This window comes from Marmota flaviventris, chromosome X (genome assembly GCF_047511675.1).
Source record: "Marmota flaviventris isolate mMarFla1 chromosome X, mMarFla1.hap1, whole genome shotgun sequence".
Lineage (NCBI taxonomy): Eukaryota > Metazoa > Chordata > Mammalia > Rodentia > Sciuridae > Marmota > Marmota flaviventris.
The window spans coordinates 36,206,315-36,223,384 of record NC_092518.1 but is presented as its reverse complement, the minus strand read 5'-3'; the positions used below and the strand labels follow the sequence as shown (position 1 = coordinate 36,223,384).

The 17,070-nt window shown below is 42.1% G+C and overlaps 1 protein-coding gene across 1 annotated transcript in view; it reads left to right on the top strand.

Annotated features, from left to right (window-relative positions):
* Positions 1-3,492: 3,492 nt before the first annotated feature.
* The window catches only part of Maob (monoamine oxidase B), a 117,076-nt gene continuing 103,498 nt past the window's right edge, over positions 3,493-17,070 (top strand). The window contains exon 1 of the mRNA XM_027927386.2: positions 3,493-3,672. Within this exon, the coding sequence (XP_027783187.2) occupies positions 3,627-3,672 (46 nt within the window). The 5' untranslated portion in view covers positions 3,493-3,626. The remainder of the gene's footprint in view (positions 3,673-17,070) is intronic.

Below are 17,070 nucleotides of genomic sequence, written 5' to 3'. Positions count from 1 at the left end.
TTCTGCACAGCCTGCCTCTTTATTGAAACCTTCAGCAGTATCATAACAGACTCACTGAAATATCCGTTAATGAAAAGCTGGACAGCAAGAATGAAGTAATAAGGACATTTTATCTCTTTGGCAATTTTCTAATGAAAAAAAAAGGAAAGCATGTTCATTTTAATTGATGAAAGAAACACGGATTTCATGAAGTCGAAAAGGCAGATAAACACTACTGGTGCAAACAGCATTTTGGTTAGAGGTGTTGAGCATCGCTTCATTGGAACATTGAATTAGGTTTCTTGTAATTATCCATTTTCATTTCCCAGGATTAGCATCATTTTTAATTTATAATAGAAAATTTCTAACGATGGTCACAATGCGGACATGGACTTGGTGCTCAATAAGTTATTCTTGAATGGATGAATAAAAGATGCTGCATTATCCTTTCCTGCAAGAATTTATGATCTGGTTGGGAACAGAAGGCAGATACACACATACACACACAAATAAATGATGCTTCCTATCATTTTATTCATTGTTAATCATTCACTGTTACATTATTCTCTATTAATTTTGTGGTGTTTATGAGAAGTCCTAAAGGTGGTCAAAGGTGCTTTTTTCTGCACCAGAACATGTCCACATCTTCCAATGTTCCAGTCTCAGATTTGCCTCCCTATATAATACTCGATGTTCACTCTGCCTGTGTGAACACTGGTGTTCCTCAGTAATTGAATACTCCCTAAACATTTGTTTCCTAGTCACCCCAGCAGAAATCTCATTTTCTCCTGGAAGTCCTCCATGATTGCCTTGGCTAGGTTATCTAATCCTCTATATGCTCCAGAGCAACATTTAGAATTACACTTTTGACTATTCTTCCTCGATCTGTTCCCTGATGGGGCATGAGCCCCATGAGAGTAAGGGCAGCTCCCATCTTCTTCTCTTCCCCAGGGCTCAGCATAGCAAGTGTTCAACAAATGCTGATCTAAGAAACAGACATTGAATTAGTCCGTTTTCTATTACTAAAACAAAATACCAGAGGCTGGGTAATTTATAAAGGAAAGACATTTGTTTTGACTCACAGTTCCAGGAGTCTAACAGCATGGCATTGGAATCTGCCTGGCTTCTGATGAGGACTACATGTTACTCCATGTGTGGTAGAAAAGTGAAAGGGAAGCACCTGTTTTCCCTACTACCAAGGTTTGTTCTAATTTAACTCATTTTTTATTTTACCTCAGAGAGTAACTGATTACCTTTGTCTGGGAAATAATGCCATGTGCGAGTGAGTTTTCTCCAAGCACTATGGAATAGTGGCCCCTCTCTTGCCTTTGTTGCCAGTGGACATAGAAAAGGGATAGTCAGTTTGCCTTAGACTCAAACTCTTAGATTCCTAGTCCCCTGTCTGACTTCACATTGCTGAGACTAAGCAAAAGAGATTTCAAATAGATCCTATAAGAATCCTCTCCATCTACCCCAACCCATTTGACATGTGATTCACTTGCAGGCTAGGTGAGGGAACACAGTGCTTATCACTAAAGAGCTCATAGATTCAGGGCTCCCGGGCAAAGGAGGACCAGTTACAGCATGGCGAGGAAGAAGTCAGCACAGGTTGTCTTTAGGGTGAGGCAACTTCACTCCTTGCAGTGGGGACATGGGGTGGGGCTCAGGGTTCAGGCACAGGGAGTACAAGTTTCTAGAATCTAAGTCACAGCTGGACCGAAACTTTTTCTGCTATAACTTTTTAACCAAGAAGTACCCCAATTCTCTCTTTGCCTGAGGGCAACAGAAGCTCGGGATTCCTTGGTAGCAGGTGGGTGCAGGGAGTGGGACAGTGTGGAAGAGGCAGAGGTTTACTCTAAGTTCTTATCAAATCAGCAATTCCCTGTAGCCAGTCTTTCCCAGATTCACAGCTTCCCCAAACTGAATGGAAGCACTTCACCCAATTTTTGAATTTCTTTTCTCGTACTGGGTATTAAACCCAGGGCACTCTACCACTGAGCCACTTCCCCAGCCCTTTTCACTTTTTTTTTTTTATTTTGATACAGTGTCTTGCTAAGTTGGCCAGGCTATACTTGAACTTGTGATCCTCCTTCCTCAGCCTCCTGAGTCACTGAGATTACAGGCATGCACCACCACACCTGGTTTTATTTATTTATTTGATTTTTTGGTACCAGGGCTGAAACCCAGCGGTGCTTTACCACTAAGCCACATCCCCAGCCTTTTAAATTTTTTTATTTTGAGACAGGATCTCACCATGTTGCTTAGGGCTTTGCTAAATTGCTGGGGCTGGCCTCAATCTTGGGATCCTCCTGCCTCAACCTCCCCAGTCACTGGGATTACAGGTGTGTGCTGCCCCACCCAGATCACCCAATTATTTCTCAAAAAGCCATCTTACATTGCTTCTTCCCACTTTTAGTTCTCAGAGATGGCTTTCTTATTGCTCTGAAGAAATATGCCCCTGTTTTACCTGGAGCCACCTCAATTTGAGCGACCTATAACCCCATTGAATTGCACCTGTTTGGAAAAGCCAGAGCCCTCAGACCCACATCCCAGGATTACTCCGGCATGTTACCCATTGAAGGCCTCTGCCCTGACACCACCACCTCCTGGGTACAACCTCAACAGCTTCCAATGCTGCGGGTCTGACTTACTGGGTTGTTTAACCTGCAGTTGGTTGTGTGTTTTTTTTTTTTTTTCTTTTACCTTTTGCAGTGCTGGGGATGGAACCCAGGACCTTGAGCATGCTAGGCCAGCCTCCTATAGCTGAGCTACACCCCCACAGCTTGCTGTTTGGATTACTGACAAAGGTTGGGAAATTTAAGTGTCTTAAGGTTGCTACATTTGCAACGCTAAGGAGGAGCCTCAGTTAATTGCACAGGGAATGGGTTAAGAAGTAGGTGTTTGGAAGGAGGCTGAGGTAGACTGGGAATCCCACCCACATATCTGCCATGAATAATGGTAATCCTTTGTGGTGGATCAAATTGATTAGCAGAATCTTCCTTGTTGTAATAAATCTACTTTAATTATACATATTTATGGGGTTCAGTGTGATATTTTGATACATGGCTTTCTTTTTCTTTTCCTTTCGGGCTTTTTACTCACAACTAATTCATTTGCTTTCCTCCTTTGTAAAATGGTTCCTTGTAAGGTTGAACCGATTCTTGCGAAAAGCAGTTAGCATAGTGACTGGTACCTGGAAAGCACTCAGTATTTGTAATTATTTGCTTTATGCCCAGGAATAATTGGGGAGCTGAAGGAACACAACCCGATCTGCAATCCTCCCTGCCCCCAAGCTCAGTTGCATATTAGGGAAGCTGATTGGGAAATACCATGCTGAAGGCCATGGGGTGGTGGCCCCGGGGGAGGGACTCTTTGAGGGCCCCTGTCACGTCTCCACCCGGGCCCCCGCCCTCCCCAGGCCTGGGCGGCGGATCTGCTGGCGGGGGCGGTGGCCCAGCGCTCCAACCCGGCTTGCGCGTTGGCTGCCGGGCGGGCGGGGCTGTGCGACCGGGCACCCGGGGGCCGGCAATATAGCGGCTCAGCCCAAGGCGCTAGCGAGCGGGGGTGACGTGCAGCGTGCGGGCGGGGGCAGAGGCCCAAACACCCGAGCAGCTGGTACCCGGAGCGCGCCGAGCGGGGCAAGCACCATGTGCAACAAATACGACGTGGTCGTGGTGGGGGGCGGAATTTCAGGTCAGTGGCCGCTGCGCGCGCTGGAACAGGTGGCCGCCAGGGTGAGGCGTAGGGTGGCGGCCGGGCGGAGGCTGATCCCGGAGTCTCGGACTCTCTGTGCACCGGCGGGGATCTAGCAGGTCCTGAGCTCTGTGAGGGAAGGATTTGGCACGCCCTTGCACACAGTCCGGGACTGGAAGCCTGTTGAGGCTCTGGCCCAGGCTTTGAACTCCTGTTGCAGAAGACTGCCAGGCCTGAGCTGGCTGCAGTTTTCGAAGGGAGGGGTAATCGGGCGGGGAGGTGGGAGACACCTGTTGGGCGTTGCCGCAAAGATCAGTCATTTGTTTCAGTTTGACTTATCCCCAACCCTCGTATGGAGCAGGCAAGCACCACAACGTATTGTTATCTTGGAATTGGGAAAACGACCTTGAACAGGAAGGGGGGTAGGCCCGGGGCCTATGGATTGTCAAAGACCTTTCAGATTCCCCAGATTCTCTGTGGTTCCCTGATCGTCCTGGGTCTACCTGAGCCTGCAGGGCCTTCTTGGCAAATGCCTCTTCTCTCATAACCCCTCCCCTGCTTCTTTCCCCTCACCCAAAGTGCAGGGTGGCCAAGCTGCAACTGGGCTCTCTGGCCTAGCCCATATTTGGCAAAGATGGGGATAGAGGCTGCCCCTTAGGCCACAGGGAGGCTGTGCACACAGGAAGAACCCCCAAACACAGAAGACAGGTGGGATGGAGTCAGTGGGGGAATGTACCCTCTTAGGAGGGGCGGGCAGATTGTATGGGGAGCGGGTGTCAGTGGAAATAAGCAATGCTCTCAGCCCAGCTAGTTTAACAGACTCCCCCCATCTCCGGTGGTTTGACTTAACTTTCATGGCCTCCTGGTATTTAAATAACAATACCTCAGGAACTCAAAGATATGTGGTCTCACCAGATCTCAAGTAATCTTGCTCCTTGTGAGGAGGCAGGGCAGAGGTGACCAGACTCTTGTACCTGGAGAAGAAATCCATGGTTGGATATTGGGTGCTGCCCTCCTCACCTTTGGGTCAGATCTCAGGCTACCACTTCTGTCTAGCCAGCCCTGAAAAAACTCCCATGCCAGACTGAGGGCCTGGTGATAGAGGTACATGAGGCCACAAACACAGCATGCTGAGATCATTGAAGCTGTGCATAGATTCAGTGTTCGTTGGGTATTTTTGACATCTTCTCTTCCAGAGGAATTTAGACTCTTAGAAATAGGTTTTAGAAAATATTACTAAGAGTCTCTTAATGTTTCCTTGCACAGCATCTCATCTTTTTTTTAAAAATATTTTTTAGTTGTCAATGGACCTTTATTTATTTATTTATTTATCTGTGGAGCTGAGAATAGAACCCAGAGCCTCACACATGCTAGGTAAGCGCTGTACCACTAAGCCACCACCCCAGCCTCTATCTTACAGAAACTGAATGTTCTATTTCTAGGTCTCTGAAGTCCTTTTCTTACCCACTGTAAGCTTCGTGGGTTATATTGCCCTTTCTGATTCATACTACAGATCTTCAAGCTCACTCAAAGTATTCCTGTTAGACTCATACAGGAGACATAGATTAGAGTTTAGCTGTTTTTCACAAGTAGTAAATCTCTACATTCACCCCCGAACTCTGATCAAAACCAGGGACTAATGAATAAACATGTCTTTTGTTGACAACATTATATGGAATAGCCATTGTTCTAAGAATCAAAGAAGTGGAGTTTCAAGGCTCTGCCTTACTCAATTTTTTTTATCTGCTCCATGGGGATAACACCAGTTAGTTATAGCTAGATTTTAGGATCATCATGAAGGGCAAATGAAATACTGTGTGATTAATAGCAATGCAAAGTCTAAAATATGGCACAAGGCTCCATATGAGTTTTACACACTTATTCAGACAATACACATTAGGGGAGGCTCTAGTAGGGGATTAATAAATGGATCATGCTGTTTTTGTCCTGGAAGACTTGTCAATGTAAGAAAAGAGAAGAGATACCCAAATAAGGAAAATATAAGGTATTAGAGTTTGACAGGAGAAATGACTTCTGGTATTATATTGCACAGTAGGGTGACTATGGATAATGATAATTCACTGTATATTTCAGAAAGTTATAAGAAAGGATTTTGAATGTGTTCATCACCAAGAAATAATAAATGTTTGGGGAGATAAATAGGCTTCCCCGATTTGGACATTACACAATGCATACCTGTGGCAAGATAATAAGTGATATCTCATAAATATGTAAATTATATGTGTCAATTAAAAACGATTTTAAAAGACACTAAAGGTAGAAGAAGGTTGTACATACTGCAGGAGGGGTCCATTCATTATTTAGACATTCAATGAAGATTTATTCCCTGTCCTACATCCTGTCCTGTATAAAATAAAAGATGAGTAATACTGGGTCATTGCTCCTGAGTGAATGTGGGACACAGGGTCATGGATAACTAATTCTAATGACTTATGATAGGTGCTTTTAGTACCATATTAAAAGTTCTAGAGAGCCAGGCATGGTGGCGCATGCCTATAATCCCAGCAGCTCGGGAAGCTGAGGCAGGAGGACATGAGTTCAAAGCCAGCCTCAGCAATTTAGCAAGGCTCTCAGCAACTCAGCAAAACTCTATTTCTAAGTAAAATATAAAAAAGGGCTGGGGATGTGGCTCAGTGATTAAGCAACCCTGGATTCGATCCCTGGTACAAAAAATTAGGGAAGGTGATTGGAGGGAACATCAAACTAAGAAAATCTGGGAAGACTTCACAGAGGAGGTGACAGTGAAGAGACTCTTAAGATAATGAAAATGAATTCACCAGGATACTAGATGACAAAAGCATTTTAAGCTAAAGAATGGTTTGTATACAATTAAAAAATATGCAAAAAAAACATGCTAACATGTTTAGGAAACTTTAAGAATTTCAGTGTGGAGAGTTGAAGGGTCTGGCGGGAGACAAAACTAAAAAGATTAATGGAATGAATTATGGTGAAGCTTGAATGTCATTTCCCCAAATTTTAGTTCTTTCTGTGTTCATCAGAGAGCACTGATTTTTTAAACTTTATTTTATTCATTTATTTATATGTGGTGCTGAGGACTGAACCCAGTGTGTCACACGTGCTAGGCAAGCACACTACCACTGAGCCCCCACCTCAGTCCCTACACTGATGATTTTTTTATTCACAAAGAAATAATGCACACAATGGCTGGGAATATGGGGATGGTGTTGGCAAAAAAGGGGGAAGTGAAGAGGAGAGAGGGCAAGTTTGGGAAAAAAACAGAATATCCAGAGTTGGAGGTGCTGGGAAGCCACTGAAGAAGAGAATTCTAGCAATTAGAAGTGTGAGAAAGGATGTGGGGTTACAGATGTATATGACAGAGAAGTTTTAGTTGAAGCCACTAAATGGACAAAATGGCCAAAACTAAGAATAGAGAGTGTAGAATTTTAGAATTAGTAGATGATTGACACAATAATTCATGTTTAAAAGTCTCTGGATTCCACTCTGGTTTTTAAACTTTGTTAATAATTAAACTTGGGACATTCTGATAATTCCCTGATAATTTTTAAAGGTGTCAGCAAATTTTAATCACTCCCTTTGGGATAAACAAAGATATACTAGGAGTATAGCTAGTTAATTTATAACTTTCTTTTTTTAATTATTTAAAAAATTCCAAGACATTTTACAATACTTAAAAAAAAAAGAAATGTGTATGGTATGTAAATGAATCCCTGCTGTAGTCTCTTCCATCATGTCAGGGGCAGATCATGTCTGGAAACTTGGCAGAACAAATGGCATCTCCCATGCGGAGCTGGCCAGCTGCATGCCTCTATCTTAAGTCTCAGTTTTAGTGTTTGGGTTGGTGGAACCATGGGAACTATCTTTTGCAACTCTGGAATGGATCTTGCTCAATCCACAAAATAAAAGCTAAGAAGCTTAGCAACTTAAAACAGAAATGAGAATTTTTTTGGCAGGGGCAGGCTTGGGAGAGGAGATACAGCCATCTGAGGGTGGCAGACACTCATTTGATTCTTGGAAGTGTCCAACCTAGCCTTCTAAATGGTAATAAACACCTGGCAGGTGATCTTTATGGCCAGAAGAGCAAACCCTGTTGCTAGTTGATGGGACTAGTCTGGGCCAGAAGCATAAGAGATAGTTCATGAGGGATCATGAGTTCAGGGACACTACGGGCAGATGTAGCCTGGATGTTGATGGCTAAAAGTCCTCCTAACATTTTTTTAATATCTTTTTTTAGTTGTGGGTGGAAACAATACCTTTATTTTATTTACTTATCTTTATGTGGTGCTGAGGATTGAACCCAGGGTCTTACACTTGCAAGGCAAGGGCTCTACCACTGAGCCACAACCATAGCCCTCCCTGTCACCTTTGGTGAAGAAGAATGGAAAACTTCTCTGGGCTCCTTTAACTCACAGAATGTTCTAAAAAGTAACATTTGTACTCATGTGCTTGCAAATTTTTATATCCCAGTCAAGGAGAGAACAGAGGGGCAATAAAACAATGTTGAATCAGTATAGGCCTCAGTGTCACACAGAATGACAGTGAATCCCATTTCCCGTGTTTAAATATTGTGTAACCCAATAAGTTATATAATTTGTCCTTCTGTTGCCTCAGCTCCGTTTTTACTAGAAGTTTTAATAATCTATAATGAATATGCAAAAACATTCAAATCAGAAATACTTTAGCATGTTCAACATGAAATCAATACTAATCAGTGAGTACAAAAGGTTAAAGACCTCCTCATTGAACAAAACACAAGAGAAAGAGTATATTTCTAAAAAAAAAATCAAGAAAGTTGTTAAAGAAAATGTTTAAGTCAACAATGATTTTATTTATTTATTTTTTGGTCCTGAGTATGGAATCCAGGGCTTCACACAAGCACTCTTCCACTGAGCCACACCTTTAACCCTCACCTCTTCTTTAAAATGGGATTCATAAATGCCTTCCTGGTGGGCCTGTTTCAACAATTAGAAAGAATGCATGTGAGGCTGGCACTGTGGCACACACCTGTCACCCCAGCTACTAGGGAGGCTGAGGAAGGAGGATCACAATTTGGAGGCCAGCCTGGGCAACTTAGGGAAACCCTGTCTCAAAATACAAAAATGAAAAAAGAGCTGAGATGTAGCCCTGTGCTCGCCTAGCATGCATGAGGCCCTGAATTTGAGCCCTAGTACTGTTGAAAGAAATAAGAAATGCATGTGAAGAACTGTAAATGGTGGTCTCTATAGCTTTGGCTTGGGTTGCTTTATGCTTCTTTTGAAAAATAGATACTTGTTTTTCTTCTAGAGTTTTGTTTTTTGGAACAATTTAAATATGTAATTCTTATGATATAGATTCCATTATGCTATAAAGTTCTATAAAATTATCATGTATATACAATAGTAACAATAATTTGAAAACATCTTTTTAAAAAAAGATTTGTGGTACTGAGCATTGAACCCAGGGCTGCTCTACCACTGAGCTATGTCCCCATTCAGTTTCCTCCTCCTCCTCCTCCTCCTCCTTATGCTCCACCTCCTCCTTCTTCTCTTCTTCTTCTTCCATTTGAAACAGGGCCTCACTAAATTTCAGAGTCTGGCCTTGAACTTGTGATCCTCCTGCCTGAGCCTTTCTAGCCTCTAGGATTACAGGCATGTACCACTGGGTGTAGCTTTTTTTTCTATTTTTTATACATTTTATTTTTAAAAATATAATTTTAATTTTACAAATTTACCAGGCCCCATGTGTCATAGTTCAATATGTGTATGCAGTGTGTGATGATCAAATCAGGGTAGTTACATTTCCCTCTCATTATTATTTTGTGTTTGGAGCCTTCAAGCTCCTCTTCTTTAGCCATTTGCAAAATATTTAATAGCTTTAAAAATATCTTTCATTAGTGAGAATTCTACATTTGCCTTATCTCACATTAGACATATTAATCTTTTTATTTTTAATTGACACATAATAATTGTGCATATTTAAGGAGCATAGTGTGATAATTTTATATATATGTGTGTGTGTATACACACACACACACAAAATATAACCACATTAGAATAATTAGCCTTTCCCTCTGCTTTAACGCTTAGCATTTCATTGTGTTAGGAGCCTTCAAACACCTATCTTCAAGTTCTTTATTTATTATATATAACCATATGTAATAATCATTGTAATCTATAGTTACCCTGCTATGTTAGATATCATTACAACTTATTCTTCCTTTGTAACTGTCTTTTTCTACTCCTTGTCTGACCTCTCTCTATCCCCCTCCTCCCTTCTCTTGCCAGCCTCTATTGACCACTGTTCTACTCTCTTCTGTGAGACCAACATTTTAGCTTCCACATATGAGTGGAATATTTGTCTTTCTGAGCCTGGCTGATTCTCCTTAACAAAATGTCCTCCAGTTTAATCTCTGGAAACAAAAACAGGTTTTCCTTTATAACCATTTCTTCCTTTTCTTCAAACAATATTTTTTTCTGGATGTGAGACATATATGAGGTGGTAACAGGTAGCAGGGTATACACTGTAGGTGTCAGAAGGGACCTGCACAGTTTCAGCCTCATCCTGCCCCAGCCCATCTTTTATTTTCCCCAAGGAAGAGTCTGAGGAGCTCAGGCTTACCTTGGGCGCTGGACCCATTGGGTTCTTCATCAGGAGAAATTTTGGAAGCCCTAGATCTGTACTTCAGTGTCATCCCAACCTGGCAGTTCTTCCAACTCTGGCCTGGTAATCATTTCAGCCACCCAACTCCTGTCTTAATTATAATAGAAAATAAGTGCATTAATATTAATAATATTATTTAATATTAAATAATAAAAGGAGGAAGCCTATCAAGCATTGTCTAAATGCTGAGCAAGCTGTTGGGAGGTTGACTTTCCATGGCAGCTCTGTAAGAGTCTGGAATGAAAACTCCTTGTTCTTCTGCTTGAGTTTCACACCAAGGGCCCATTGGTGAATGGAGCCAGTCAGGCTATGTGGACAGAGCCAGGTGCTGCTAGAGCCACAATTCTGGGTCTTTGTGTATTCTCAGAAGTCACCAGGGTAGGCTTAAGACATGGGTGAGCCATTAACAATGATAAGAATTCCCTTCCCCACTGGCGGGTGCTGAGGTCTGAGTTCCCTGCCATGCAGGGGCAGTAGAGCACAGAGGTTAAGAGTGTGGTGTCTATTGTGATTCTACCACTAACTACTTAGGCAAAATGGTTAACTTTCCCATGCCTTCATTCTCTCATGTAGCAAATGGGGATAACAATAGTATCTGTATATCATAAAGTGTCCCGTCCGGCAGGACACATCAACGTGGGCAGCGAACCTAGATGGGGAGGAATGAAGGGACAAGAGACACGAAAGGTGACAGCAAGACAAAAGTTCTGATCAAGCTGCAAAACTTTTATTGTTCACACAGGGGTATTTATATGGTGGGGATGGGGAAGCTCTCTTATCGGCAGTTGCTGGATGTCTGCACAAGGTGAGATAACCGCAGGATGTTTCAGGAAGATAGGTTTCAGGAAGATAGGTGGCCGCAGGATGTCTCAGGTGAGATAAGTAGCTGCAGGATGCCTCCCAGGCAGGATGTCTCCCAGGGGGCTGTCAGGCTAATCTTTGAAGGAGAATTTCCTTCTAGTCCCTGACATCTCCCACTTTCTTATATAAAATATTTGACCATACCTTACCGGCCATGTTTTTAGGGGGTGATAGAGGCTCTGTTCCTCTAGAAGGCCTTAGAATATCTCCTGATCTGAGCGAGCATCTTCACTAGGAGATTTCGTGGTGGCCTTGGCATGTTTTTGGAGGAGACGGCTTTGAGGGGGGAGCATGCCAACCGCCATGCACCAGAGCGTGTCACTCAGAGGTCTTGGGTTTTGGGATCCGTGGATCCATCCTCCTGCAGTCCTTCCTGCACCCTCTGTCATTATGGCCTAATGTCCTCACTCCATGGGTGAGTCCTCCCCCAAGCGGAGGGGCCCATGGAGGAGCGAACCCTTATGGCAAGGGCAGAAGATGGTTGGTCAGAGCTGTTACTTATACTTTTATATAAGAAAGAGAGATCTGTGGGGATGTAAACTTAAGAAATAAGCCTGAAAGAAGGGTAGAACATCCTTTTAAATGTTGGCAGCGCGGTCTTCCATCTCCAAATTGTGATAGTGGACCTGTATGGGCTTAGAGGCCAAAATATTAATCTGTTCTTTAATAAATTGTACCAGCCTGTTTATAATGCAGGGTCCTATGGACACCATTAAAAGCAAACCCAACAAAGGGCCTAATAAGGGAAGAAGGTAGGGTAAAAATCCATTAAGCCCAGTCCAGAGGGGATTTTCAAATAGTTCCCTTCTTCTCTTTTCTAGATCTTCTTGAAGCTGCTTAATTTTAGTGAGTACTATGCCTGATTTATTGGCATAAAAGCAGCATCTTTCCCCTAAGGCCAAGCAAATACCTCCCTGGTTAGCTGTCAGCAAATCTAAGCCTCGTCTGTTTTGAAGGACCACTTCTGCCAGGTTGTCTATTTGGTCCTGTAAATCTTTAATAGTTCCTGATAGAGTTTGTACATCATCTATAAGTTGTTGAGATAGGCGACGGTAAGAGTGTATAGCCGTGCCTAAGCCAGCTGTACCTGTGCCCACAGCAGCTGTTATTCCAAGGCTGGCAAGGAGTGGTAAGGCCTGTATTGCCCGCCTGTGTCTTTTGACTAAGGTGTCTAGGCTAGGAATGGGTAGAGGTTCATCTCCTGGGACAATAGTTATATCAGGGAGTAATAAGGCAAGAACACAGCCACTGGTCCAATTCGCTGGAAGCCTGGGGAAGGCTGAGTTTCCTCCACACATAAAAACTGTGCCATTGGGGGGACAAAGAGATGGGGTGGGTGAGGAATAATTTTTTACTGTTGAGCAATTTCCAAAGGAAGTAACTCCAACATCAATATCATAGGTATTATTCTGCATCGCGCCTAAAAGACATGATGTAAAAGTGCCTATAGGCTGTACTTTAAAAGGAAATCCAGGTTGGCACGTATTATCATTGTCTATGATAGAATTAATAGGAACTGCCATAGGCATGATTGCCCCTGTTGTCATGCAGAGCCAGCAATCACCAGCAAGGGTGGGGTTGGAATTATTAAGCAAGGGGAAGGTAGTTTCCAAAATATCTAATGTATTGGTATCTAAATCTGGGAGCTGGGATTTAGGCAGCATTAAGGGATGATATGTGAGCTCAGGGATTTGGGGTTTCAAAAGTTTGATTATCTGAAGATGCTTCACAGCATCAGTGGGTCCTCCACCATCAGAGACCCCTGTAGGGGCCTTAATGGGCCAGCAGGAGGGTTTACCAACAGTGCCTTGGCACCCAGCTGACTGTAACTTGGTATATATGCCTTCTCCTCCCTGGTCAAAGAGGAGGGGGGTATAATGAATAGTGGTCCCCTCTGCTGCATGAGTTTTAGTTAGGGTGGCTTCAAAAAATTGTTCTCCCTGCTTGTTAACACAAATTGAGGCTGACACATAACAAGAGACATGCATAGCCTGGGTATGCATACAAGTTGCAGAACAATTTTGGAGAGCTTTACTTGTACTGGGGGGAATAATCTTTGGCTTGTTAATACATACCCATTCAGGCTGATGAAATCCTCCGAGTTGATGGTCAACCTCAGCACGGAGGTAAGCCACCTTAGTCAAGCAGTCAGCAGTCTGGGTCCAACTAGTGGGAGCCTGAGTCCAAGATCCTCCCCTGCATTCGCAGTGGGGGCCAAAAAGGTACTCCCTGATGTTGGAAGGTGGAGGGCTAAGGCCTCCGTATACAAACCTGTTCAGCAGAAGTGCCTTAAGCAGGATCCTCACACAGATTGTTGGCTGCATCTGCAAAAGAGGAAAATTTGTCCTCAGGGGGAGGGCCTCCGTCCCTGGGTTGAGGTAAGTCATTAACCTGTTTAACCAGGCGTTCTGGCAACCATCTTGGGGCTGCTTGCTCTTGGTCCAAAACACAAGCTGAGCCTCGTCCCCAGATGAGGACAGGATCTGGGCCTTTCCATTTATTTGTAAGGGGATCGCGCCACATAACAGGTGGGCGAACAGAATTGGACTAGGGATGCCAGTGTCTGTCTGCGGCCGAATGGCCTTCACTGTCTAGGGTAAGAAAATTAAGGGCAAATAATGCATGGTTAAGGCGATCCCAAAATCTCTGTATTTTAGAATATTATCCTTTAAATAGGTATCTCTTAATTGTCTTTAAAAAATATGATTAAGGTTATTTCCTGTGTAGGGAGCAGTATATAAATCTTACTGTATTTTTTATGGACAATAGATCTAGTCAGAGAACTTATATAATATCAATGAATTTTTTTTAAGTTTGTAACTTTTATTGTTTACAGTGTCTTAGAATCAATTAATTTTAGTCTCTAAGGGCAATTGTTAAAATCGGATTTAAGTTAGTAGTTCAATATACTTAAATGTTTAATCAACAATGTGAATTTATTTACCAAAATTAATCTTTGTCTTAAACAGTAAGAATTATTAGGCAATAAGGATCTTTCTTTAAAGAAATAAACTTACATTTTAATAGGTGCTTATCATGTCAAAATATGGACAAAATCTTAGCTCACATTAGTATAGTTAAACTAGGAAAATAGCCTGAAATACCCTTAAATTAATTATAGTCAGTGTAGTATATATAAATCTCTTTTTTAATCTTTCTAACTTTTTACATCATCTGTTTAGATAGCAATATAAAAATCTTTTTTACTTAGGAAAATAATTTTATCATTGAAATATGAATATAAAGACCTTGTTTTACCCAAAGATGATTTCTTTCTTTTTAGGATCCATGTGTGCTTTTTCTTTGTTGAAGCATCCTTTTCTTTTAGAAAATTTTTTTTTTGTTATACTTGGAACAATTTCTGAAAACCGTAGAATCTATAAACAAATTATTGTACTTTGATAAGAAATATCAATGAAAATATAGTTAAAATCCTTAGATATTTTGTAGACATAATTATAATTATTTATCATCTTATGAGTTTGAACAGTAACTTTGAGAATTAGAAACTACTTGAAGATTGTATTTTCACTTAAAAGCAAATTTATAGTAAACACATTTATCTCAAATATCTGTAACTGAAAAGGCAGAGTATCTGATAAATGTAAATACAAAACATAAATTATGGGTTTTCTGTTGAAGAAAAACAATTAGGCAAATATATATTAACTAATCAATTAGGCATGTGCTAATTATTTTATAGATTAACAAATATAGATTATCTAAATATCTTAAAAATATATATATTAAGAATAAGAACATAACTTATAATTGTATTAATTTTATGTAACCACGTGGTCTTAAAATATTTGGATCCATTTTAATTTATTTTTAACTAGGAGTGCACTCTTCTATGTGACGTCACTTGATGTAACTGAAATAAAATCCTTGTTGAGTATACATATTTATTTTTTATAGTTAGGAATGAGAATAAGGATTTTTTGGTCATCACAGGAACATTGCCGGCTTTGTTCCTGTGGCGAGCAAATGCATCCTCATAACCTCCAAAATTAAAAGTAAAATATAAAGAAGCATGTTTGATATCTCTCATCAATAGAACATTATTTAGTAACACAACTATAGAGAAAAGTCAGGTTATTTAACTCAGAACTAACTTAAATTTAGGGCTGCAACATAGAAAGCTGTGGGATTAAATTTTGTCTGAAAAAGATATCTTTCGTTAGCATTTACAGGTAGGCATTCTTAAAAATACAGGCTCTGAACAGCTCCGCTAGAAATCTGAAACACAGTAGTACAGATTAGTGGCTGGAAGGCGGGACTAGAAGTCCTGTCTGAGTGACTGTGGAAGAACCAATCGGAAGCCCACGAAAGTGTGGGAGGTGGGACCAGGAAGCCCGCTCTTCTGGCCAGGCACCCCATGGTTACCATGGTGATGCAAACAACATGGAGTCCGCTGCCCATTTTCGGGGCAAAAGTTCCCCAAGTTTTCCTAGCCGATTGCATTTTGTTTGATTTTGTCTGCATTTTCCCCCGCCTGGCAAGATCTTACTGCGGTAGCAGCTTGTTCTGTCTCTGCTGACCTGCGGTTGCAGCTCGTGTACATCCTGCACTTTTTTTTGTGGCACGTGGGTGCTCCAAAGGTTTTTTAGCAGCAAACGCTAGCATTACCATCAGATCTTAAGTTAGTCTGTGTTTGGCATTTAGGTCAAGTAATTCAAGGGTTAAAAGCATTGCTGGCCGCAGGGGCTAGGACCCCATAGCAAGCAGCAGCGGCTAAAGTCTCTTGTCCCCAGTGGCTGAGTTACAGCCATTCTGATTCATAGGACAATCCTGTAGTAAAAAGGTCCGTACATACTTTCTGAGTATTGACAAAAACAATAGAAAATTGAAACTTATTTCTCTCCAGGTAAACATCACATTTTCTCTCCCTTTTTCTCACTCTCCTAGCACAAACTTTTAGAACATAAAGGCCAAAAAATCTCTCTCTCTTTTTTTTTAAGCTTTTTTTTTTTTTAATTAATTAGGTTCTAGTAAGAAAAGGTGGGAACAGGCACCTTTTCTGGGCCAAAGCATTCATAATAATCTTAATAATAATAATAATAATAATCTTCATAATAATCAGTCTCCTACTCTAAGCCATCTTTTACCATCAATGGTCCCTTCAAGGGGAAACCACGGACACAATTCTCCTATGTATGAAAAGAATAATCTTAAGTCCTTTTTCTTAACACGCGCCCCCCGTGTCTTGAGGGCCTCCTTGAGGCCTGACAAAAACAACTCATGTGACGAAACTGCTTGTCCCATGGTGGGTCACTCACCTTGCATCGTCCTCACTCTCCTCCTGGATCTGTCTCTCGGTCGTGTCTGCCGAGGCGATCTCGCGCTCCCGCTTGGCCAAGTCTTCCCGGAGGACGGCGTTCCCCCTCAGTCAAAGGCTCGAGCCCCACACTGGGCGCCAAATGTCCCGTCCGGCAGGACACATCAACGTGGGCAGCGAACCTAGATGGGGAGGAATGAAGGGACAAGAGACACGAAAGGTGACAGCAAGACAAAAGTTCTGATCAAGCTGCAAAACTTTTATTGTTCACACAGGGGTATTTATATGGTGGGGATGGGGAAGCTCTCTTATCGGCAGTTGCTGGATGTCTGCACAAGGTGAGATAACCGCAGGATGTTTCAGGAAGATAGGTTTCAGGAAGATAGGTGGCCGCAGGATGTCTCAGGTGAGATAAGTAGCTGCAGGATGCCTCCCAGGCAGGATGTCTCCCAGGGGGCTGTCAGGCTAATCTTTGAAGGAGAATTTCCTTCTAGTCCCTGACAATAAAGTGGTTGAGAGGGTTAAAAGAGCTTAGAACAGTGTCTGGCATCTGTAAAGCACACAATAGACATTGGCTGCTTTTATTAATTAGGCTGACAAAATGGCCACTTACCCACTTG